Raw genomic sequence first — 26,623 nt, forward strand, 5'->3', positions numbered from 1 at the left:
CTTCCCAGCCAACTACTGTCTAATTAGGCTGAACTCATAAGGCGTGTCTAATCCACCTGTTTGGCTGAGCACAACTGGCTCCCTGAACTACAATTTGCAGTGGGGCTGAGCAACCGGCTCTCTGAACTAGAATTTGCAGTGGGGCTGAGCACAACCGGCTCCCTGAACTACAATTTTCAGTGGGGCTGAGCACAACTGGCTCCCCGAACTACAGTTCCCAGGGGCTGAGCACAACCGGCTCCATGAACTACAATTCCCAGTGGGGCTGAGCACAAGTGGCTCCTTTAACCTGTTGGGGCTAGGGGGCAGTATTTGCACGGCCGGATAAAAAACGTACCCGATTTAATCTGGTTACTACTCCTGCCCAGTAACTAGAATATGCATATAATTATTGGCTTTGGATAGAAAACACCCTAAAGTTTCTAAAACTGTTTGAATGGTGTCTGTGAGTATAACAGAACTCATTTGGCAGGCCAAAACCTGAGAAGATTCCTTACAGGAAGTGGCCTGTCTGACCATTTCTTGCCCTCCTTGATCATCTCTAACAAATACAGGGGATCTCTGGCATGACGTGACACTTCCTACGGCTCCCATGGGCTCTCAGAAGGTGGGAAAAAGCTGAACGATGTAATTCCATCCCCAGGCTGAAACACATTAGCGCGTTTGGCAAGTGCTCTATCAGAGGGCCATTAGACTGAGGCTCGTGCATGAGGGGATAGCATGCTTTTACTTTCACTCTCTTTGTAATAAAAAACTATTTCCCGGTCGGATTATTATCGCTTTTTTACGAGAAAAATGGCATAAAAATTGATTTTAAACAGCGGTTGACATGCTTCGAAGTACGGTAATGGAATATTTATAATTTTTTTGTCACGAAATGCGCCATGCTCGTAACCCTTATTTACCCTTTCGTATAGCACGAACAAAACGCCGCTATTTGGATATAACAATGGATTATTTGGGACCAAACCAACATTTGTTATTGAAGTAGAAGTCCTGGGAGTGCATTCTGACGAAGAACAGCAAAGGTAATAACATTTTTCTTATAGTAAATCTGACTTTGGTGAGTGCTAAACTTGCTGGGTGTCTAAATAGCTAGCCCTGTGATGCCGAGCTATCTACTTAGAATATTGCAAAATGTGCTTTCACCGAAAAGCTATTTTAAAATCGGACATATCGAGTGCATAGAGGAGTTCTGTATCTATAATTCTTAAAATAATTGTTATGTTTTTTGTGAACGTTTATCGTGAGTAATTTAGTAAATTCACCGGCAGTGTTCGGTCGGAATGCTAGTCACATGCTAATGTAAAAAGCTGGTTTTTGATATAAATATGAATTTGATTGAACAAAACATGCATGTATTGTATAACATAATGTCCTAGGGTTGTCATCTGATTAAGATCATCAAAGGTTAGTGCTGCATTTAGCTGTGGTTTGGGTTTATGTGACATTATATGCTAGCTTGAAAAATGGGTGTCTGATTATTTCTGGCTGGGTACTCTGCTGACATAATCTAATGTTTTGCTTTCGTTGTAAAGCCTTTTTGAAATCGGACAGTGTGTTTAGATTAACGAGAGTCTTGTCTTTAAAATGGTGTAAAATAGTCATATGTTTGAAAAATTGAAGTTTTTTTGCATTTTTGAGGTATTTGAATATCGCGCCACGGGATTACACTGGCTGTTGAGTAGGTGAGACGCAAGCCTCCCACCTAGCCCATAGAGGTTAACTATGATTCCCAGTAAGGCTGACCACAACCGGCTCCCTGAACTGCAAATGTTCAACTTTTGTATATAAATTACCATAACAGTCATGGAAGCCTGGAGCCTGATAAACCGGACAACTACATCCAACAAGAGTAGAAGACAGAGGGATATACTAGCTAGAACCTTCTCATTGTGTCACATCTGCTCCTGCCACGCCCTCAGGTGCTCATCCGGTGTCTCCTTGACCTGCCGCCACTCCCCCATTGCTCTCTCTCTCTCCCTCTCTGTGTGTGTGTGTGTGTGTGTGTGTGTGTGTGTGTGTGTGTGTGTGTGTGTGTGTGTGTGTGTGTGTGTGTGTGTGTGTGTGTGTGTGTGTGTTTGTGTGTGTGTGATTGTGTGTGTGTGATTGTGTGTGTGTGTGTGATTGTGTGGGCGTGATTGTGTGGGCGGAGACAGGTGTGCTGGAGTCAGAGCAGATCCGCACCAGCTGCAACCTGTTCCATAATCAAGACCTCTACAAATACTCAGTCCTGTCACTTCCACACTGCCAGATTGTAATCTCTGCCCAGTCAGTCCATGTTTCTAGCTGTTTGTTCCTGTTGTTGTCCCTTGCCTGACGCTGTTTTCCTCTCCGCTACAGTTCTGCCCACTCCGACTCTGGTCCCTGTCTCCAGTCTGACTTCTCGTCAGTCCTGTTACTCTGTCCTGGATTCCCCACTCAACGTTTCCTTGGATTCCCCTCCGGACCTGCTTACCCTGTCCCCACACCTCTCGCTCCAGCCTCAGCCTCCGCACCTGGTTTCCAGCAACTCGCCCGAGCTTCCCCGGGCCTGCACTCAATCTTCCCCCCGTGTTTCAATAAATACCTTGGTTACCTCATCCTAGTCTCCTCGTCTGAGTCAGTCTGCTCTTGGGTTCACCTGTTCCATTCCACGTGACACATTGTGGATCTGGTAGGACAAAAAAGCATGGCGAATTGTTTCCCCCCCCCATGTGTTCATCAGGTTATACTGTAGGTGACAGGGTGACATGTTGTGTGGACTAAAACAGCATAAAACACGGTGTATCACAAAGCATGATCAAAATCATTAGCCAGCTACAGTAATTTTGAGAAACAGTTTGGTAGATTTTTGGGGTCAAATGAACCATTTATCTGCCTTTGATAAGTAGCTAGCTATAGTTAGCTGGTAACTTGCTAGCTAGTTAGCTCCCATGCCAATACCAAGACTTTCTAAACTAATATCTAGCTCAGAAATATTAAGTTATTTCAGAATGAAAGTTAACTGGCTAGCGCATATCATGCTTTAAGACATTATGCTAGCTAGCTATCCCTAGGTAGATAATGTGTGGTAACTTATTGCATCTGCATGCTACTTGTTGCATTCTCCCTGGTGCACTTGTTCATTCCTGAGCTGGCTGCTCGTTCTAAATAGTATAATCTAATCTGTTCAAAACAGTGGCAGCATGTGCAGCAGTGGTCATTCAGTTTTTGACACGCAAAAGTGAAATGGGTGTATTTATGCTGTTGTTCAAAGGCACAGATTGCTTTATTTTTCTTAAAGAAGCTACCGTTAGTTCCAAAACTTGGCATCATATTTCTGTCATGCTGCTTTGTTGACAACTCTAACTATCTCGCGACCCGGGTATTCAGCCAATCAGTGGCCGCCACTGTGACGGATGTGTCTGTGACAGCAGCATCCAGATATGTTATGTGCATGATAGCTAGAGCAGTAGTTAGTGTGACACCCTTCCATCTCTCTCTCCTCCTCCTCACATTGTTTTCTTCTCACCCCTACTTCCCACAGTCCCTTGTGACCAGTATAGATGCACATTCCCTGAAGGCAGAGCCCTGCTGGGCTGAGTGTCCTTCCTCTCACTAGGTCAGCTAGCTCCTCTCTGGACTGTTGTACACCCCAGAACCAGGCAGATAACAGCTGGCTCTAGCTGATCGATATGTGCTTGATGACCTTTTGACCTTTGTGAGGAGGACATAAGAGATTCTGAATATCTGTTTTATGCCCTTTGAATATTGACCAGAAAACTAATGTACACTCATGCATCTCTACTCATATTTACTGTAAACAAACATTTACAACTAACTCTTGGTAGAAAAAGGTCAAATCAAATGTTGGTCAATAGCTACTTTTCTTGTAAAAGTGGTTGTTATTCATAAGAAACAATGCTTTGAGTTTGAGGAATCAAGAAATAAAGAGACAATCGTTAGCTCCAAAATTAGCATTTTATTCGGATTGTTGGGGTCAGATGTATCATTTGTATTCCAGTACATACGATTATCCACAAAGCTTCAGACAAAAACCTTTCCCAGTCTTAAAGCTGATTCAGTAATTAGTGCCAACGGTGGGTACCACAACACCCCACCCACACCCTTTTTTTGGTACAAATTCAAACAGTTGTGCTGACAAGATAGCAATTTTTTCATTTTTTTTGTTCAGTTGTTTCTTCATTTTATACAAAATACTTTCTTAACTTATCTTCTACACATGTAATGTCACCTGGTTTTCATTTTTTTGCTTTGTAAATACATTTTGTAAATAACATTTTTTCATCATTTTTGTTATCGTGAAAAGATAAAAACATGCAAAACCTTTAATTTGTAGTCCAAATTATACATTTACAAGTTCAGAACTTTTTGCACTGCTTCATAGACTACATCAAAAGAAAAAAAGAAAAAACAACATTATGTACACATTTTCTTTACAGTGAAGAAAAAGTTGAAAGTACCCGATGATGACCAAGGCAAATGAAGTGTACATGGATTAGAAGAAAATAAACAATTGCTGTTTTTGTAAAGTACTACACCACTTCAGAAAAAAGAAAAAAAACGTATTCCGCTACAAAAGTATCATTTATGACTCCCTTTATTTGCAACCAGCTGCATAAGTTATATGTTTTAGTGAAAAAAGTCAAAAACTCTAGCATACTGTACAGTGCTGTTCTCAGTTGTTTCTCCCCATCCAAGTTAACAAAGGATCCTTCATCATCTCTTCCTCTTGGTAATTCACTTAAATAATCATTGTTCAACAAACAGCAGTATTGTGTAACCAAAAAAGCATGTAGAAGCATACCATAGTTTAACATACTTTATGTTTTGAAATCACTCCAAAAGTCAGTACCATTAAAGCCTTGAACATAAAACTAATCATTCAGATCCCCAAAAAATGTACAAAAAGGCACATTATATCCCAGTGCTTCTGTACTGTGAAATTCAAGTGTAACTGAGCGCTCTCAATATCAACGATCCAAACAGTGACAGTTCACCAATGTTCCCTCCCCTTCTCCAAAACTGGACCACATTTCAGCCTATGCCTAAGCCTTCAACAAGCATATGTATGCGTAGACTACAACAATAAGCCTAGGTTGGTTGTTTTTTGAAAATATTTAGAAATTATGCTGTAATTTTTTGTACTTTTCTGTCATTGTTCCTGTCACCACTCGGTCAGGGGAATATCGGTAATCAGAACCTGTCCACGTCCATCGAGAGGAAAACAAAATATATTTTCTACTTTCCTGGGTTCACCATTCTTTGTCATCTTGTTTTTTGTAGGTCTTGTCTCCTAGTCGTCGCTCCCTCCGTACATATCTGCCAGTTTTCTGAAGCGAGGGCCCCAGTCGTTGAGGTAATCGTAGTCCTGGTCCCCGCCACTGCTGGAGGAGTTGAGGGAGCTTAGGGAGCCGGCTGTGGAACCACTGCCCTCGTAGTCGAACACCAGCAGGGAGTCGTAGGGCGGGGCTGTGGGGTCGTTGTCTGCTGCCTTAAGTCCCTGGATAGACAGGAGGAAATAAAAAAACACGGTTAGATGAGTGAGGAGATTAAGGCCAGCCAGTCCCCCACAACAGACCCAGTCCGTGTCTGACTGCAGCTACAAAATGCCATTCACATTCACAGACATGTTCTTATCCCCCACTTCCACCTAACCAGGCTAATATTAGACACATTTCCTTTGTTTTCCTCCCTTCTACATGATCAGAAAATCAGGTCCGGCTCTAACTGTCCGTCTGCACCACAGCATTTTGGCTGTGATTCTCCCTGATGTTTCTGGCATTCAGGATTATCTAGAACTTGATCAAATGCTGAGATTGAGCATGACCAAATGCCTCAACTCACTGGAAGGCTGCCACTGATGAGCTGGCCCTCCATCCTCAACCCTCCTTCACTCCCCTCTCCACAGGCGCTGCCTGAGGGGCTTGGAGCGCTGAGTGGAGGAGATCACTGTAGTGGCACTGACAATATGGCAGCTTTCGCCACCACATTCTGGATCATGATGTAGTACTACATACCCCCTCCATTTCATGTGTTTAAGTTTTGCCCTAAAACTATGAATGAGGACTGGGGAACGGTGAAGAAGTGCAGAGCAGTGTGTGTGTGTGTGTGTGTGCGTGCGTGCGTGTGTGTGTGTGTGTGTGTGTGTGTGTGTGTGTGTGCGTGTGTGTGTGTGTGCGCACATGTGTACAGTATATGTATTTGTTCCAGTGCGTGTGTTCCAGAAGGTAGGGTGGGATTGGGGGGGGGTTCCATTTTGAAGACTTACATTCCCAGTACTGTACTTAACATTCCCAGAAACTCTCATTGCCGCGTGAGATTGCTTATCTATCATTGGAGATGTGCTCTGGCCATGAACTGCATTGGGCTCAGGCCTGAATCCAATCTCTTATCACTGCCACTGAAATCTAACAAATAATAACCGAATTAAAAGAAAGCGAGCACAACACAGAGTCACGACCGAGCCATTAGGCTCATTAGAAAAATGTCAGATATGTATTGGAGCTCTTCCATTTTGTTGTTACAACACCACTACCACTTTCTCTCACGCTCTCTGTCTCACGCGCTCTCTGTCTCTCGCACTCTCTGTCTCTCGCACTCTCTGTCTCTCGCACTCTCTGTCTCTCGCTCTCTCTGTCTCTCGGTCTCTCTCGCTCTCTGTCTCTCTCACTCACTGTCTCTCACTCTCTCTCAAATAAGGGATAGATTGAAACAAAGTGCCTCGACGCTCAGTGATTATTTTCCACTTGTTAGCCTTCGCTAAATGTTTGCTCAGGGCTGTGGCGCTGATCACTTGGTGGGAAATATGACAGAGGGATCGTTCATTACAATTACTGCCATCACTGGTCCGGTGGATAGAGCAACATCCGACATAACCACCACCCCACTGGCAGTGTGACAAAGTAAGCCAATCACAAAGCTTCATCCGCCTAATTCCACCAAGATTGAATCATCCACTGTGTGAGAGAGACAATAGTCCATTTTAAGAAAACATTGTGCTGTAGTGTCTTTCCATGTCTACCCTGACTTTCTCTTTTGTTCCACTGCTCACAATAAAGGTCTCTGATTGAATTGAATAACATCCTATTCAGAGATTATAGAGAATGACTGCCTCGCCTGGTTCACCAACTACTTCTCTGACAGAGTTCAGTGTGTCAAATCAGAGGGCCTGTTGTCTGGACCTCTGGCAGTCTCGGACCGACTCTTTTCTCTTTATACATCAATGATGTCGCTCTTGCTGCTGGTGATTCTCTGATCCACCTCTACGCAGATGACACCATTCTGTATACTTCTGGCCCTTCTTTGGGCATTGTGTGATAACCAACCTCCAGACGAGCTTCAATGCCATACAACTCTCCTTCCATGGCCTCCAACTGCTCTTAAATGCAAGTAAAACTAAATGCATGCTCTTCAACCAATCGCTGCCCACACCTGCAAGCCCGTCCAGCATCACTACTCTGGACGGTTCTGATTTAGGAAATGTGGACAACTACAAATACCTAGGTGTCTGGTTAGACTGTAAACTCTTCTTCCAGACTCACATTAAGCATCTCCAATCCAAAATTAAATCTAGAATTGGCTTCCTATTTCGCAACAAAGCATCCTTCACTCATGCTGCCAAACATACCCTCGTAAAACTGACTATCCTACCAATCCTTGACTTCGGCAATGTCATTTACAAAATAGCCTCCAACACTCTACTCAGCAAATTGGTTGCAGTCTATCACAGTGCCGTCCATTTTGTCACCAAAGCCCCATATACTACCCACCACTGCGATCTGTATGCTCTCGTTGGCTGGCCCTCGCTTCATATTCGTCGCCAAACCCACTGGCTCCAGGTCTTCTATAAGTCTTTGCTAGGTAAAGCCCTGCCTTGTCTCAGCTCACTGGTCACCATAGCAGCAGCCACCCATAGCACGCCCTCCAGCAGATATATTTCACTGGTCACCCCCAAAGCCAATTCCTCCTTCGGCCACCTTTCCTTCCAGTTCTCTGCTGCCAATGATTGGAACGAACTGCAAAAATCACTGAAGCTGGAGACTCATATCTCCCTCACTAGCTTTAAGCACCAGCTGTCAGAGCAGCTCACAGATCACTGCACCTGTACATAGCCCATCTGTAAATAGCCCATCCAACTCCCTCATCCCCATACTGTTATTTATTTTTGCTCCTTTGCACCCCAGTATCTCTACTTGCACACTCATCTTCTGCACATCTATCACTCCAGTGTTTAATTGCTATATTGTAATTATTTTGCCACTATGGCCTATTTATTGCCTTATATCCCTTATCCTACCTCATTTGCACACAATGAATATATACTTTTTCTATTGTATTATTGACTTTATGTTTGTTTATTCCATGTGTAACTGTCTGTTGTTGTTTGTGTTTCACTGCTTTGCTTTATCTTGGCCAGGACGCAGTTGTAAATGAGAACTTGTTCTCAACTAGCCTACCTGGTTAAATAAAGGTGAAATAAAAACAATTGCAGTAGCAAGTTTCTCTGTTCATTTCACCAGCTGAAATGTTGAATGGAAAAACTTTCCTCTCAATAACATCTACATCTTAAATCTAAAACTGTGTGAACTTTTGGTCCAGCACATGTGGCCAACAAACGGTTATGTGTATGGTGAGGCTGATTTCCCAGACATTACCTCCCTGAGCGGGAACAGACTAAAAGCTGAATAATAGACTATTGTTGGCCACTCCGAGAGGCTAAATTCTTAGGAGGATTTGAGACCTATGCTTCAATTTTAACTCCCCCTTTTTGAATTAACTGCCAAAGGCTCTGTAGGCATGGGGTTATGTGCACACTCCAGACTTTGAGCCCAGACCCGTAACCCCACCCTCACCCCCCTCCACCCCCTCTCCCTGGGCAGCCAGGTCAGATTCCAACCCCAATGACGACAAGGCATAAACCAGCTGCCAGCAGGGTGTAGTGGATAGAATCTACCATGACCGCCTATGTGTGTGTGTGTGTGTTATGGGAAACAGGCTGACATGTACTGCCTGTAATGTGGATGTCTGGGTCAGGATGCTCCGGACCACAACATCTTCCTGTCCTTGTATAGAAAGAATACATTAACCACCAGACTTTTCTCTGCTCCAACAAGTTGCTCAGTTTTGCAACTTTTTTTTGCTCACTGGGCAAAACACTCAAACTCACTCTATATAAATTGAGCTGACAGGAGCATTAAGTGTATTCAGGACTTTTCTGAGAGAGCGAGAGAGCGAAGGAGGGGGAATGGGAGAGATATAGAGTGAGTAGGGGAAGCTGAGCTGAAAGGGCAAGTTCTAATCTAAAAACATGGGAATAGGCCAAAAACTGGGAGAGGGAGAGAACTCACTTTGTAATACTGTGAAAGTATTGTCTGTTGGAGCTGGTGAAGAATACATGACTGTCTTTTTCATTATAAATTCCCCCGCTAGACTCAATGGTGGCCTGAGGCAAGCGAGGCCATGTTGAACAGAACAGGGTGCCTCTATGGAAAGCCAATGTGCTTCTCTTTCTCATCACACTAGATATCTACAGAGCGACGTCTAAAGCTAACTCCATCCCATGCTACACGGCTAAGAGAAAAATAAAATGATCTACAAGTGAACTCTTTGAATACTCATAATAACATGTGGATTTAGCTCATTTATATTGGACACATTATAAATAGTGAAGTTTTATCAATGAAAAAAAAGTGAGGTTTCCATCAAACTTTTTATGCAAGTAAAGTACATGTCAGATAAAAAATGTAATGACAGGCCTTTCCAAATGTCAACAAAACAATGCTAGACAAGGTGGGATCATTTTGTGTCGGTAAAATTAATTAATGCGAGAAATGTCGGTGGAAACCTTTTTATGCGCAAATATTGGTGATGTTATGTGGTCTTCCCACTACGACTTGTTGGGAAACCATGCAGTTTATTAGGCTACAGATTAAATAAGTTATGAGGAACTTCACAGGGTGGTGAAAGTGCAAGGTGATGCTTGATGCTCCTTTCCAATAAAAATTGAGGGTCTTATTCGGGTGACATGATAATCGATGCCTGGCTGAAGTTTGACAAGTACAAATATCTCATCATGTAGGCTATACGTGGACTCTATCTGCACTCTATCTGCGCTGTTGGCTAGAGTGCCCGTGCCAATACCAGAGTGGGCACACTATATAATGCAACATTTTTTGTGATAAAACCATCAACAGAGTTCAAATGCAATGGAAACCCATTTCACTTGTATTTTTTATTCGGTACATGGGAATTTGACCAGAAAAGGTATTATTATGTGCACTACGTCATCACGCACAGCCATTTATCTGCAACAAGTCAATTTGATGGAAACACATCTCTGGTGAGAGAATGCAAGTTGTTTTTATGCGGATTTTAGAATATTTGCATGAAAATCTATTGCCAATTAGATCGAAACCTAGCTATATTTATGTAATTTTAAAATCAAAAGGGAAAGTTTATTCATGAAATTCATTAACCTTTCATGTTTGTATTTTTTATTTTATTTTATTTATTATTTTATTTATTACCTTTATTTAACCAGGTAGGCTAGTTGAGAACAAGTTCTCATTTGCAACTGCGACCTGGCCAAGATAAAGCGTAGCAATTCGACACATACAACAACACAGAGTTACACATGGAATAAACAAAACATACAGTCAATAATACAGATACTATTTGTATTTATTATGGATCCATATTAGCTTCTGCCGAGGAAGCAGCTACTCTTCCTGGGGTCCAGCAAAATTAAGGCATGTGTCTGCTTTTGTTTCAATCAATACTTCCATGAGTACAGGGAAAGAGCTTGCTAATTTAACCTCAACGAAATTCAAAAGTGAAGCCTGCACCATCTACCTCTGTTTTCCTTTATTTCGAAGCATTCGCTTAATTTAATTAAATTGACAATTGAATGAAATCAATGGACTTTGAGAGGGAGGCAATTTCCTCTCCCTGTTGCATTACTCTAGATGTTTGTTTTTTTACCTCGTTGATGAAGTCTCCGATGTCCCCTGGGTGTGGGGCTGCTGACCTTATAGGGTACTGGGGCTCGGGGTGCAGTGGCCTCTCGTCCATACGCCGTATCCCCACGGGCTTGATGGCATCAGGCTCTATCGTGTCGGGCTGCTGGAGCTGGCTCAAGTCGTAATCCTTGAGGGGAGGGTGAGAGGAGAGGCAGATGGGAGTCAGCAAGGAGCCAGAGATAAGTGTATATCCTCACAGAGCTGGGGAGAGGAGCTTGGCATGGGCAGAACCCCCCCAACCGGACCCAGACTCGGATCCATACACACCACAGGAGGTTGGTGGCACCTTAATTGGGGAGGACAGGCTCATGGTAATGGCTGGAGTGGAATCAGTGGAATGGTATCAAATACATCAAACACATGGTTTATATGTGTTTTATGCCATTCCATTTTCTCCACTCCAGCCATTATCATGAGCGACCTTGTAACATTAGAGCTAAAGAAACCTATCAATGGGTGGACTTTAGACTGTTTGTAAACATCACTTAGACAGTTGGCTGCTTTTAACAAGAAGGTCAAGGCTAAGAAACAGAGCATCAGTCAACAAGCCAGTTGCAATAGAGAGGTGTTCTTCTGGAAGGGTGCGCAGGAAACTGTTCTGCTGTAATCAAGCCCTAGGCACGGAATAGCGGATATGCATAAGCCATTAATTATCCTATTAACATTGCCAAGGCAACCTGACTGGCTTGTTTGGTTTGTGCAGTGTCGAGAGAGAGAGCGAGAGAGAGAGAGTTGTGATGTGGATGAGAAGACAGCAGTGAGGAGCTGGACTGATATGCTATCAGAGAAGATATGATGGAGAGAATGTCATGGGAAAATAGCTGTGTGTTTAATAAGCGTGTATGATGGATTGTCCCTCAGCAGATTTTCGGTAATCCATCCATCTCTAATATCCCCCTTCAAAATTGTCCCTGCTTACTTGCACATACAACTATGCACATTTACACGCTCGCACATGCTCGCACACACACGCTCGCACACACACACACACACACACACACACACACACACACACACACACACACACACACACACACACACACACACGCGCACGCAAACAAACACACACACGAACGCACACACACACATGCGAACATTTGCATGATTAAAGATGGACCATTTAAACACATACAGTGCCTTCAGAAAGTATTCACACCCCTTGACTTTTTCAACATTTTGTTGTGTTACAGCCTGGATTTAAAATGGATTAAATTGAGATTTTTTTACTGGCCTACACACAATACCCCATAATGTCAAATTACATATTAATAAAAAATGAAAACCTGAAATGTCTTGAGTTAATAAGTATTCAATCCCTTTGTTATGGCAAACCTAAATAAGTTCAAGAGTAAAAATTTGCTTAACAAGTATGGTAGAAAATTACAAGATTATGTTATAATACTGTTTTGCATCAAATAAGGTTTCTCAGTACTCTCTCATCTGTGTCTGTGTGGACTGAGTTGGGCTGGCAATGGATTTATGATAGCTTGGTAATACAACCTTCAGCCTGCATTCCATAGAATGAGTTGGTGTTTGTGTACTCTGAGGTAGCAGGGAAGAGATGGCTCTGGCATGGATAGCTGATGAGAAGAACCTCGTCTTGGAGGCCAAACCCTGGTTTCTATACAATGAAAATAGTCTTCACAGTAGATACTACCTGATGTGAATTATTCATTTATTTTATACAAATCCTAACCTTTTCACCCATTCCAGACATCTGTTGTTTGTCACGTATTCAGAAGGATGTGTCTTAATTATAAAATGCAGTGGCACAGTTCTGCTCACTGGGCTCTCAACGGTCAACTACAGGTGGTCGTTGACCAGCTCCATTATTGCAATAAATAATCAATATTAAAGTATGATTGTTTGAAGAAATAACAAAGTCTCTCTCACTTGGTTAGAATTTCCACCACACAAGTCACTTAATAAGTTGCATGGACTCACTCTGTGTGAAATAATAGTGTTTAACTTAATTTTTGAATGACTACCTTATCTCTGTACTCCACATATACAATTATCTGTAAGGTCCCTCAGTCGAGCAGTGAATATCAAACACAGATTCAACCACAAAGACCAGGAAGATTTTCCAATACCTCGCAAAGAAGAGAACCTATTGGTAGATGGGTCAAAAATACAAGTTATTACACTTTGGATGGTGTATCAATACACCCAGTCACTACAAAGATACAGGCGTCCTTCCTAACTCAGTTGCCGGAGAGAAAGGAATCCACTCTGGGATTTCACCATGAGGCCAATGGTGAGTAAAACAGTGTCATGACTGACCATGAGAATCCAAATACGTCAGGTCAGGTTTGCAATGACTAACTTCAATCAGACCCCCTTTCACCAGTAGAGAGGGTAGGATAGAACTAGTCGGGATTGACACTCACGCCATGTTGTAAATCAAGGGAGAAGATCTAGGCCTGTGCTCTCAAAATTCACAAAAGCAATGTGCTTAGTCTCAACAGACCTTTTCCCGCTGAAACTCTAACACGATCAAAAGTGAATACTGGAACAATATTTTGAACGTAGAATGTGGGGAATAGTCAAAGGCGATCTATATAACACTAATGTCATGTTTGTTATTAAGTGATGTCATTAAAAATGTTATAAAGGAAATACTGTAACTTGGAAAGTATACACACTACATATAGTTGAAGTCGGAAGTTTACATACACCTTAACCAAATACATTTAAACTCCGTTTTTCACAATTCCTGACATTTAATCCTAGTAAAAATTCCCTGTCTTAGGTCAGATAGGATCACCACTTTATTTTAAGAATATGAAATGTCAGAATAATAGTAGAGAAAATTATTTCTTTCAGTTTTTATTTCTTTCATCACATTCCCAGTGGGTCAGAAGTTTACATACACTCAATTAGTATTTGGTAGCATTGCCTTTAAATTGTTTAAAGAAAAAATCTTCCAGTTCGAGGTGAGTAATCACTGTTCTGATGTCCAGAAGTTATTTTCAGTCATAAGAGATGGTAGCAGCAACATTATGTACAAAATAAGTTTTAAAAAACTAACAAAATAGGACAGTTGGTTAGGAGCACGTAAAATGGCAGCCATCCCCTCCGGCACCATTCTGACTCAGGAGCGGTGAGAGATGATGCACAAAAAGGGTATCTACCACAAAATCACGACACTAATAACCACCCTGGTCAAAATAACTATAAAGAATGTCGCCAGTGCAACGACTACCGCTACAATCAACCCACACAAAGTGTCAGGGCACAAGGGTACCAAAGCGTTCAATGATGCTAAAAACATAAACCAATACTCTCTAAAAGATCTGCTAAGAGAAGTACAGAAGCGGCAAAAAAATTGAGAAGGAGGAAAAAGATAAGTCGCCATGACTAGGCATAGAATTGGTGGAGAACAGGCCCGCCGGAATTAACACCATTAGCGAGGACATAAACAATCCAATAACCCCCGCTCTCACTTGATACCCAATCCAGTGCCTGCTTGATCCAGAAACAAGCCCACAGGCTTTGACAATAGACTTTGATACAAAGGTTGTAACACACAAGGTAAACAACATTGCAATAGCCAATTCTACTCGAACTCCGATAAGTCGATCTGTTTTCACCATGAACACAAATGACACATCACGCCATTGTGAACAATCACTCGACTTTGTGGGGAATATAACTACAAAAGGCAACTGTGAAAGTCGCTGCCTGGAAACCGTCATAGAGGACTGCTTAACCTGTGATGCGCTAATTAATTATGGCACGACAATATCACTCATCTCTCAAACATTGTTCAGTGATCTCAAAAGGACTGTGAACCCAGCTAAACGTTGGTTAAAAACGGTACGATGCAGAACTAAACTTCGAGCTTTCACTTAACCTGTTTAGGATAGGGGGCAGTATTTGCACGGCCGGATAAAAAAAGTACCCAATTTAATCTGGTTATTACTCCTGCCCAGAAACTAGAATATGCATATAATTGTTTGATTTGGATAGAAAACACCCTAAGGTCTCTAAAACTGTTTGAATGTGTCTGTGAGTATAACAGAACTCATATGGCAGGCCAAAACCTGAGAAGATTGCATACAGGAAGGCCCTCTCTGACCATTTCTTGGCCTTCTATAGCCTCTTTATGGAAAATAGAGGATCTCTGCTGTAACGTGACATTTTCTAAGGCTCCCATAGGCTCTCAGAAGGCGCCAGAACGGGGAATGATGACTCTGCAGTCCCTGGCTGAAAAACAGTAGCGCATTTGGATAGTGGTCGATCTGAGAACAATGAAACGGGCGTGCGCGTGAAGAGTCCATTTTACATTTTCAGTCTTTGAACGAAAACAACGTCTCCTGGTCGGAATATTATCGGCATTTTACGAGAAAAATCGCATAAAAATTTATTTTAAACAGCGTTTGACATGCTTCGAAGTACGGTAATGGAATATTTAGACATTTTTGGTCACGATACGCGCCGGCGTGTCACCCTTCGGATAGTGTCTTGAACGCAAGAACAAAACGCCGCTATTTGGATATAACTATGGATTATTTGGAACCAAAACAACATTGGGTGTAAAGTACAAGTCCTGGGAGTGCATTCTGACGAAGAACAGCAAAGGTAATCCAATTTTTCTTATAGTAAATCTGAGTTTGGTGAGTGCCAAACTTGGTGGGTGTCAAAATAGCTAGCCATGATGGCCGGGCTATCTACTCAGGATATTGCAAAATGTGCTTTCACCGAAAAGCTATTTTAAAATCTGACATAGCGATTGCATAAAGGAGTTCTGTATCTATAATTCTTAAAATAATTGTTATGTTTTTTGTGAACGTTTATCGTGAGTAATTTAGTAAATTCACCGGAAGTTTCGGTGGGTATGCTAGTTCTGAACGTCACATGGTAATGTAAAAAGCTGGTTTTTGATATAAATATGAACTTGATTGAACAAAACACGCATGTATTGTATAACATAATGTCCTAGGAGTGTCATCTGATGAAGATCATCAAAGGTTAGTGCTGCATTTAGCTGTGGTTTTGTTTTTTGTGACATATATGCTGGCTTTAAAAATGGGTGTGTGATTATTTCTGGCTGGGTACTCTCCTGACATAATCTAATGTTTTGCTTTCGTTGTAAAGCCTTTTTGAAATCGGACAATGTGGTTAGATAAAGGAGAGTCTTGTCTTTAAAATGGTGTAAAATAGTCATATGTTTGAAAAATTGAAGTTTTGGGATTTTTGAGGAATTTGTAATTCGCGCCACGCCCTATCATTGGATATTGGAGCGGTGTTCCGCTAGCAGAACATCTAGATGTAAGAGGTTAACTTCCTCGCCGCTCACAATGTGACTCATGCTGAAACTAGACTTCCAAAATGTATCGCTTTTTCACCCTGTGTATGTTACCAGCCTCGACATTGAACACCTGCTACTCGGAGCAGACTTGATGGATAATTTTTTCCCACTGATGGATTTGAAAAACAACCAATTGTGGTCACCGTGCCGTCTCCACTGAAGTTATTTGAGCAAGAATTAAGACGACTTTCGAGTAGTAGTAGTAGACGTGTATAAAAGCAACAGATACCATTAACTTCTTTGGGATAGGGGGCAGTATTTTCACGGCCGGATAGAAAACGTACCCGATTTAATCTGGTTACTACTCCTGCCCAGAAACTAGAATATGCATATAATTAGATTTTGATAGAAAACACTATAAAGTTTCTAAAACTGTTTGAATGGTGTCTGTGAGTATAATATAACTCATATGGCAGGCAAAAACCTGAGAAAAATCTAACCAGGAAGTGAGAATTCTGGTGCTTGTAGTCCTTTCAAGTCATTGCCAATCGAACACACAGTGAGTTAGGGTTCATTTTGCACTTCCTAAGGCTTCCACTAGATGTCAACAGTCTTTAAAGAGTTGTTTGAGTCGTCTATGATGAACAGAGACCGAATGAGAAGGCTGAGAAGTTGGTGACCCCGGGAATGAGAAGCGCGTTCACGCGAGAGGTAGCTCCACGTTCCAAAATGTTTTTCAAAACACTGGTTTCATCCGGTTGGAATATTACTGAATCTTCACGTTCTAAAGGCCCTAAAGATTGATGCTTTACAACGTTTGACATCTTTGAACGAACGTAAATCGACTTTTCTTCGTGACATTTCCTCGCACGTCCTACATTTGGAGTAGCTGAACTGAACGCGCGAACAACAAGGAGCTATTTGGACATACATTATGGAGTTTATCGAACAAAACAACATTTATTGTGGACCTGGGATTCCTGGAAGTGCCATCTGATGAAGATTACTAAAGGTAAGCGAATATTTTTAGTTTTATTTATGCTTTTAGATGACTCCAAAATGGCGGCTATCTGTATTGCTTGATGTCTTTTTCTGAGCGCAGTACTCAGATTATTGCAAAGTGTGCTTTCCACGTGAAGTTATTTTGAAATCGGACAACGTGGTTGGATTCAGGAGATGTTTATCTATAATTCTTTGAATAACAGTTTAATATTTTATCAAGGTTTATGAATAGTATTTTTGTAAATCGTGCTGATCACCGGCAGTTTTGGAGGAAACATATTTTCTAAACGTCAAGCGCCAATGTAAAATGGGGGTTTTGGATATAAATATGAACTTGATAGAACAAAAAATGCATGTATTGTCTAACATAATGTCCTAGGAGTGTCATCTGATGAAGATCATCAAAGGTTAGTGCTGCATTTAGCTGTGTTTAAGGGTATTTGTGATGCATGGTAGTTGCTTGGAAATGGCTGTGTGGTTTTTTGTGTCTATGTACTCTCCTAACATAATCTAATGTTTTGCTTTCGCTGTAAAGCCTTTTTGAAATCGGACAACGTGGTTCGATTCAGTAGAAGTGTATCTATAAAATGGTGTAAAATAGTCCTATGTTTGAGAACTTTAAATTATGACATTTTGTGGTTTTAAATTTGGCGCTCTGATTTGTCACTGGCTGTTGAATAGTGTGGGACGATTTCGTCCCACCTCCCCTAGAGAGGTTAACCTCTTGACGCACGCCAAGGATAGGGGGCGCTACAGCGTTTTTTGAAAGAAATACGTGCCCATTTTAAACGGCCTCCTACTCAAACTCAGAAGCTAGGATATGCATATAATTAGTAGATGTGGATAGAAAACACCCCAAAGTTTCTAAAACTGTTTGAATGGTGTCTGTGAGTATAACAGAACTCATATGGCAGTCAAAACCCCGAGACAGATCCTAACAGGAAGTGGAAATCTGATTTGTGGACTCAACTTCAGCCCTTTGCCTATAAAACACACCGTGAGTTAGGATTCATTGAGCACTTCCTATGGGTTCCACTAGATGTCCCCAGTCTTTACAAAGTGGTTTGAGTCTTCTACGGTACAAACTGACCGAATGAGAGGCTGTGGAACTTGGTCATAGGGGGAGGGCCATTACCATTATGACGCGGGCCCCCCTGGCTACCCTCCCCTTTCGAAATGTTTAGAAAGACAATGCAATCGTCCCCCTTGAATATTATTCAAGCTCTGGTTGAAAAAGGCCATAAATATTTATGTTATACAACGTTTGACATGTTTGAACGAACTTAAATATATATTTTCTGCACATTCGTGACGAGAAGTCCCGCGCACTACGGTACATTTTGAGTAGCCTTCGGAACGCGCTAACAAGAAGAAGCTATTTGGACATAAATTATTAACTTTTTCGAACAAACCTACATTTGTGGACCTGGGATTCCTGGAAGTGCTTTCTGATGAAGATAATCAAAGGTAAGGGAATATTTACAATAGTATACAAGAGTAGATTTGATATTCGATTGTTCCTTGATGGGGCTGACCTGTATCGCTAGCCTCCCCTTTTATTGCAAAGTGTGATTTCCCAGTAAAGTTATTTTTAAATCTGGCAATGCGGGTGCTTTCACGAGATGTTAATCTATAATTCTTTGAATGACAATATTACATTTTAAAAATGTTTTCGAATAGTAATTTAGTAAATTGTAGTGCTGTTTCACCAGATGCATTTAAGGGAAAATAGTTTCTCAACGTCACGCGCCGATGTAAAATGCTGTTTTTATATATAAATATGAACTTTATCAAACAAAAGAATGCATGTATTGTGTAACATGATGTCCTAGGAGTGTCATATGATGAAGATTGTCAAAGGTTAGTGCTGCATTTAGCTGTTTTTTGGTTATTTGTGATGCATGTGGTTGGTCGGAAAATGGCGATGTGGCTACTTTGACGATACACTCCTCTAACATAATCTAATGTTTTGCTTTTGCTGTAAAGCCTTTTTGAAATCGGACAATGTGGTTCGATTCAGGAGAGGTGTATCTATAAAACGGTATAAAATAGTCCTATATTTGAGAAGAAAAAAAATATTAAATTTTGTTATGGTTCGGTTATGAATATGGCGATATGGTTTTTCGCTGGATGTTGATCCCGCATGCGGGACGAGCGCTTCAAGAGTTAACTTGGGTCAAATGTTTCGTGTAGTTTCCACAAGCTTCCCACAATAAGTTGGGTGAATTTTGGCCCATTCCTCCTGACAGAGCTGGTGTAACTGAGTCAGGTTTGCAGGCCTCCATGCTCGCACACGCTTTTTCAGATCTGCCCACAAATGTTCTATGGGATTGAGGTCAGGGCTTTGTGATGGCCTCTCCAATACCTTGACTTTGTTGTCATTAAGTCATTTTGCCACAACTTTGGAAGTATGCTTGGGGTCATTGCCAATTTGGAACACCCATTTGCGACCATGCTTTAACTTCTTGACTGATGTCTTGAGATGTTGCTTCAATATATCCAAATCATTTTCTCTCCTTCATGATGCCAAATATTTTGTGAAGTGCGCCAGTCCCTCCTGCAGCAAAGCACCCCCACAACATGATGCTGCCACCCCCATGCTTCACGGTTGGGATGGTGCAAGCCTCCCCCTTTTTCCTCCAAACATAACGATGGTCATTATGAGCAAACAGTTCTATTTTTGTTTCATCAGACCAGAGGACATTTCTCCAAAAAGTACGATCTTTGTCCTCATGTGCATTTGCAAACCGTAGTCTGGCTTTTTTATGGCGGTTTTGGAGCAGTGACTTCTTCCTTGCTGAGCGGCCTTTCAGGTTATGTTGACATCAGCCCCTTTTTACTGTGGATATAGATACTTTTGTGCCTGTTTCTTCCAGCATCTTCACAAGGTCCTTTGCTGTTGTTCTGGGATTGATTTGCACTTTTTGCACCAAAGTACGGTCATCTCTAGGAGACAGAACGCGTCTCCTTCCTGAGCGGCTACGTTTTCCCATGGTGTATATACTTGCGTACTATTGTTTGTCCAGATAAACGTGGTACCTTCAGGCATTTCGTAATTGTTCCCAAGTATGATCCAGACTTGTGGAGGTCTACTATTTTTTTTCTGAGGTCTTGGCTGATTTATTTTGATTTTCCCATGATGTCAAGCAAAGAAGCACAGAGTTTGAAGGTAGACCTTGAAATACATCCACAGGTACACCTCCAATTGACACAAATTATGTCAATTAGCCTATCAGAAGCTTCTAAAGCCATGGCATAATTTTCTGGAATTTTCCAAGCTGTTTAAAGGCACTGTCAATTTAGTGTATGTAAACGTCTGAGCCACTGGAATTGTGATACAGTGAATTATAAGTGAAATAGTCTATTTGTAAACAATTGTTGGAAAAATTACTTGTGTAATGCACAAAGTAGATGTCCTAACCGTCTTGCCAAAACTATAGTTTGTTAACAAGAAATTTGTGGAGTGGTTTAAAAACAAGTTTAAATGACTATGTAAACGTTCGACTTCAACTGTATGTGAGAGTGGATTCTCGGCCCTCACTAGCTTGAAAACTAAATACAGGCACAGTCTGTGTGTGGGAAATGATTTAAGAGTGGTTAATAAACTCACTTCCAAGCTCACAACTGGAGCTTGGTACACAAAGGAGTGAAGACGGCAGAAGGTTTCAGACTTCGGCACAGTGCAATACGGCGCATCTTCACCAACAAAGCCAAAGCTTGGCTTCTCCTCGTGGCCTTTCGGTCCATTATTCCCCACAGGATCAAGCCAACGCCTTGACAAAATCATCAAAAACTTCTGCAACTTTGACCCCGTTCCAGGGAAGCCAAACGACACTGAGACGTTCATAGAAGACATAGAGAACGCCTTACCCGTTTACCCGTTGATGCGTAAGTCGAATAGACACATGACAAGTTCATCTGTCTACAACAGTAACATGTGCAAAACGACTACGCAAAACTAAATTTCTAAAACTGTTAAAATGATGTCTGTGAGTATAACAGAACTTAGTTGGCAGGCGAAACCCCGAGGACAAACCATCCAGGAGAATTTGTTTTTGAGGTGGCTGTGTTTTCAATGGGTTTCTATGTGAATCAAGATTTCTGAGGCATCTGGTTGCAGTTCATATGGCTTCCACTAGATTTCTACAGTCTTTAGAAATTGGTTGATGTTTTTCCTTTGAGAAATGAAGAAGTAACCATATCCTTTCTGGGTTTATAGCCAAGTGGACTGTTTTGTTTGGGGTGCGCATCCTGAAGCTTGCTCTACTTTCATTTGATCTGCTATTGATCACAGTTTATCCCATCTTAAATTTGATCGATTATTAACGTTTTAAAATATCTAAAGTTGGATTAGGAAAGTTGTTTGAAATGTTTGGACAAAGTTTACAGGTAACTTATTAGATATTTTGTAGTCATGTTGGGCGAGTTGGAACCGATGTTTTTCTCAATCAAACGCGCCAAATAAATTGACATTTTGGAGATATAATGATGGAATTAATCCAACAAAAGGACCATTTGTGATGTTTATGGGACATATTGGAGTGCCAACAGAAGAAGCTCTTCAAATGTAAGGCATGAATTATATCGTTATTTCTGAGTTTTGTGTCGCGCCTGGCAGTTTGAAATATGATTGTCATGTGTTTGTTTGATGGGGTGCTGTCCTCAGATAATCGCATGGTTTGCTTTCGCCGTAAAGCCTTTTTGAAATCTGACACGGTGGCTAGATGAACAAGAAGTTAAGCTTTAATTTTGTGTATTGCACTTGTGAATGTATGAAAGTTAAATATTTCTAATAATTTGTTGGGAATTTCGCGCTCTGCAATTTCCCTGGATCTTGTCGAAACGTTCCGCTAGCGGAACCCCTAGCCGTAACAGGTTAACGAGTCCGACATGAAGGATATACTGCTTTCTCGGCAACGGGCCCAAATCCCTGTCATTTGCGTGAAGAAAAGATGGAGAAAAAGGGTAACGGAGGTCGGGCTGCCTTCTGAGAATTCGTCGGCGAGTGAGTAAACCCCCACTGCCATACATTCTATTGGCCAACGTGCAATCATTGGAAAATAAAATGGATGATATACGATCAAGATTATCTTACCAACGGGACATTAAAAACTGTAATATCTTATGTTTCACCGAGTCGTGTTTGAACAACGACTTATTGTTGTTCAAAGAGCTGGTGGGATTTTCCATGCAACAGCAGGACAGAGAAGCTATGTCTGGTAAGACGAAGTGTGGGGTTGTGTGTCTATTTGTCAATAACAGTTGGTGCACGGTGTCTAATATTAAAGAAGCCTCGAGGTATTGCTCGCCTGAGGTAGAGTACCTTATGATAAGCTGTAGTCCACACTACTTACCAAGAGAGTTCTCATCTATATTATTCGTAGCTGTCTATTTACCACCACAAACCGATTTTGGCATTAAGACCGCACACAACCAGCTGTATAAGGCCATAAGCAAACAAGAAAATGCTCATCCAGAAGCGGCGCTCCTAGTGGCCGGGGACTTTAATGCAGGCAAACTTAAATCCGTTTATACCTCATTTCCACCAGCATGTCACATGTGCAACCAGAGGAAAAAAACCTCTAGAGCACCTTTACTCCACACACAGAGATGCATACAAAGCTCTCCCCCGCCCTCCATTTTGCAAATCTGACCAAAATTCCATCCTCCTGATTCCTGCTTACAAGCAAAAACTGAAGCAGGAAGTACCAGTGACTTGCTCAATATGAAAGTGGTAAGATGACATGGATGCTACTCTACAGGACTGTTTTGTTATTACAGACTGGAATATGTTCCGGGAATCATCCAATGGCAATGAGGAGTATCAATTATCGGCTTCATCAATAAGTGCATTGACGACGTCATCTCCACGGTGACTGTACGTACTTATCCCATCCAGAAGCCATGGATTACAGGTAACATCCGCATCGAGCTAAAGGCTTTCAAGGGGCAGGACACTAATCCGTACGCTTATAAGACATTCCGCTATGCCCTCCGACGAACCATCAAACAGGCAAAGCATCAATGCAGGATTAAGATTGAATCCTACTACACCAGCTCTGACGCTCGTCGGATGTGGCAGGGCTTGAAAACTCTTACGGACTACAAAGGGAAACCCAGCCGCGAGCTGCCCAGTGACGCAAGCCTACCAGACGAGCTAAATGCCTTTTATGCTCGCTTCGAGGCAAGCAACACTGAGGCATGTATGAGAGCACCAGCTGTTCCGGACGACTGCGTGATAATGCTCTCAGTAGCCGATGTGAGCAAGACCTTTAAACAGGTCAACATTCACAAAGCCGTAGGGCCAGATGGATTTCCAGGACGTGTACTCAAAGCATGCGCGGACCAACTGGCAAGTGTCTTCACTGACATTTTCAACCTCTCCCTGACTGAGACTGTAATGCCTACATGTTTCAAACAGACCACCATAGTCCCAGAGCCCAAGAAAGCGAAGGTAACCTGCCTAAATGATTACCGCCCCGTAGCACTCACATTGGTAGCCATGAAGTGCTTTGAAAGACTGGTCATGGCTCACATCAATAGCATCATCCCGGATACCCTAGACCAGTTATTCCCAAACTGGGATGGCCCGGTTCCATCATGAGGTTAGCTCCTCCGTGGATAACATAGCTATGAAATAGACTCCTTCATACCTATCATCACTACAATGGTATAAGAAACATTGACTTGTAGTAAAACCACTAAAGGTCCCCTTGGCATATGGGTTGAGGTCGGCACCGATTCTTATTGACACACGGTCAATGACATGGAAATTATCTGATGACGTCAGACTCACTCTGCCCAGGTTGCAGCCTACCAGGCTACTTGGTTTTCTTGCCCTTGGCATGTGCGCTTGTGCATGCATAAACACACATGCACAACAGAACCGGGCTGCGGTTCGTGTGCAAAATATATATGGTTATTGTAGGTGAGAGTAGTTTCTGAATGTGGCAATGTTAAGTGTCTCTGTCCCTCTCTCCCTCTCCATCTCTTCTTTAACAAGTATCCATGTTGGTGATATGAATGGTGTCACGATAATGAAAACCGAGGAAGGATCAACAACATTGCAGTTATTCCACAATACTAACCTAATTGACAGAGGTAAAATATGGAACCCTGTGAAAAATAAATATATTCCAAAGCATGCATCCTGTTTGCAACAAGGCACTAAAGTCAAACTCCCCAAAAATATGGCAAAGCAACTAACCTTTTGTCCTAAACACGAAGTGTTATATTTGGGGCAAATCAAATACAACACATTACTGAGTACCACTCTCCATATTTTCAAGCATAGTGGTGGCTGCATCATGTTATAGGTATGCTTGTAATCGTTATGGACTGAGGAGTTTTTCAGGATGAAAAAGAAGCAGAATGAAGCTAAGCACAGGCAAAATCCTAGAGGAAAACCTGGTTCAGTCTGCTTTACACCAGAAACTGTGAGATGAATTCAGCTTTCAGCAGGACAATAACCTAAAACACAAGGCCAAATCTACACTGAAGTTGCTTACCAAGAAACAGTGAATGTTCCTGAGTGGCTGAGTTATAGTTTTGGCTTAAATCTACTTGAAAATCTTTGGTAGGACCTGAAAATGGTTGTCTAGTAATGAAGAATTTTTTAAAGAAAAATGGGCAAATCCCTCTTTCCTTTTTGGAAAGCTGTTAGAGACTTACCCAGAAAGACTCACAGCTGTAATCTCTGCCAAAGGTGCTTCTACAAAGTATTGACTCAGCAGTGTGAATACTTATGTAAATTAGATATTTCTGTATTTCATTTTCAATACATGTGCAATTATTTCTAAAGACATGTTTTCACTTTGTCATTATGGGGTATTGTGTGTAAATTAATACATTTTGAATTCAGGCTCTAACACAACAAAAAGTGAAGGGTTATGAATATTTTCAGAAGGCACTGTACATGCCGAAAATATATATGAATAGACACATGTATCAGGTTTGTCTCAATATAAACACATGGCTCATGTTTATCTTAATAAAAAACACATGGATCATGTTTATCTTAATATAAACAAATGTATCATTTTTTATTAGAATTTTTTTTACACCCTTTTTCTTCCCAATTTTGATCTTATCTCATCACTGCAACTCCCCAACGGGCTCGGGAGGCGAAGGTCTAGTCATGTGTCCTCCGAAACACCGCTAAACAGCACTTCTTAACACCTGCCCGCTTAACCCGGAAGCCAGCCGCACCAATGTGTCGGAGGAAACACTGTTCAACTGACGACTGAGGTCAGCCTGCAGGCGCCTGGCCCACCACAAGGGGTCGCTAGAGCGCGATGAGCCAAGTAAAGCCCCCCCCAGGCCAAACCCTAAACCAGATGACGCTGGGCCAATTGTGCGCTGCCCTATGGGACTTCCGATCACGGCCATTTGTGATACAGCCCGGGATTAAACCTGGGTCCATAAGTGACGCCTCTAGCACTGCGATGCAGTGCCTTAGACCGCTGCGCCACTCGGGAGGCCTCGTATCATGTTGATTTTAATATAAACACATTGATCATGTTTATCTTAATAAAAACACATGTATTATGTTTATTTTAATAAAAACACATGTATCATGTTTGTCTTAATATAAACATCCAAACACACAGATTGACAGTCACATTGGCTGGAAGGGGACAATGGCCATTACACATCCTAGAGCAGAAAGCCATGTGTGCGTCCCCTCTAGCCTCCGTCCTCCTCCCAGCCCAATCGTCCTCCTCCCAATCTCCCTGTGACCCTTCCATGACCTTCTACGCTACAGGGTCATCCCAGAGGTCAGGGCTTAGTAACAGAGAACTACACCATAAAATTACAGCCACAGAGCCACAACTGGATAATGATGACACACTACGCCCTCAAGGTAACCATTCTTCACACATCACACCACTAAGCACCAACCTGCAGACATATCATTTCCCCTGCCACGCCCGGACAACACAATGAATCACCAACACTGTGGCTGGACATTCCAATGTTGGACTTTAGCCTCCCCTTGATCTTAAAATGGGTGGAGCTGGGCAGTAAACAACCACAACAACATCGGATAAACAAACTCATCACGTAAGGGGAGGAATTTGTTAGGCCATATTTTCACTTCAAATATCTATTTAATATTCTGCTTAAAGCAAAGGTTTGGCTGACGATGGCCCTGATCTACACCTATTGACTGACTGCGTCCTTCCTCTGAGTGAGAATTTAAGAGGTTACTGTTTTCCACCCTTTTTTTCTTTTGACAATTGAATGATTAATTAGGATACCTGCTGCGGCTGCATAAACAGGTTTGCTCTGTCAAGAAAAAATTGCCCGGTGGTAATTTAATAACAGGACTATTTTTCCAGATAATGAAAGGACGCATCTCCAA

At 41.8% G+C, this 26,623-nt stretch overlaps 1 protein-coding gene across 1 annotated transcript in view; it reads right to left on the reverse strand.

The window, feature by feature from the left end:
* Positions 1 to 3,923: 3,923 nt before the first annotated feature.
* The window catches only part of LOC106569171 (cadherin-2), a 114,436-nt gene continuing 91,736 nt past the window's right edge, over positions 3,924 to 26,623 (reverse strand). Inside the window, exons 15-16 of the mRNA XM_014140224.3 lie at positions 10,966 to 11,130; positions 3,924 to 5,485 (exon numbers count right to left, since the gene is read on the reverse strand). Of these exons, the coding sequence (XP_013995699.1) occupies positions 5,279 to 5,485; positions 10,966 to 11,130 (372 nt within the window). The 3' untranslated portion in view covers positions 3,924 to 5,278. The remainder of the gene's footprint in view (positions 5,486 to 10,965; positions 11,131 to 26,623) is intronic.

Source organism: Salmo salar, chromosome 14 (genome assembly GCF_965601325.2).
Source record: "Salmo salar chromosome 14, fSalSal1, whole genome shotgun sequence".
Taxonomy (NCBI): domain Eukaryota; kingdom Metazoa; phylum Chordata; class Actinopteri; order Salmoniformes; family Salmonidae; genus Salmo; species Salmo salar.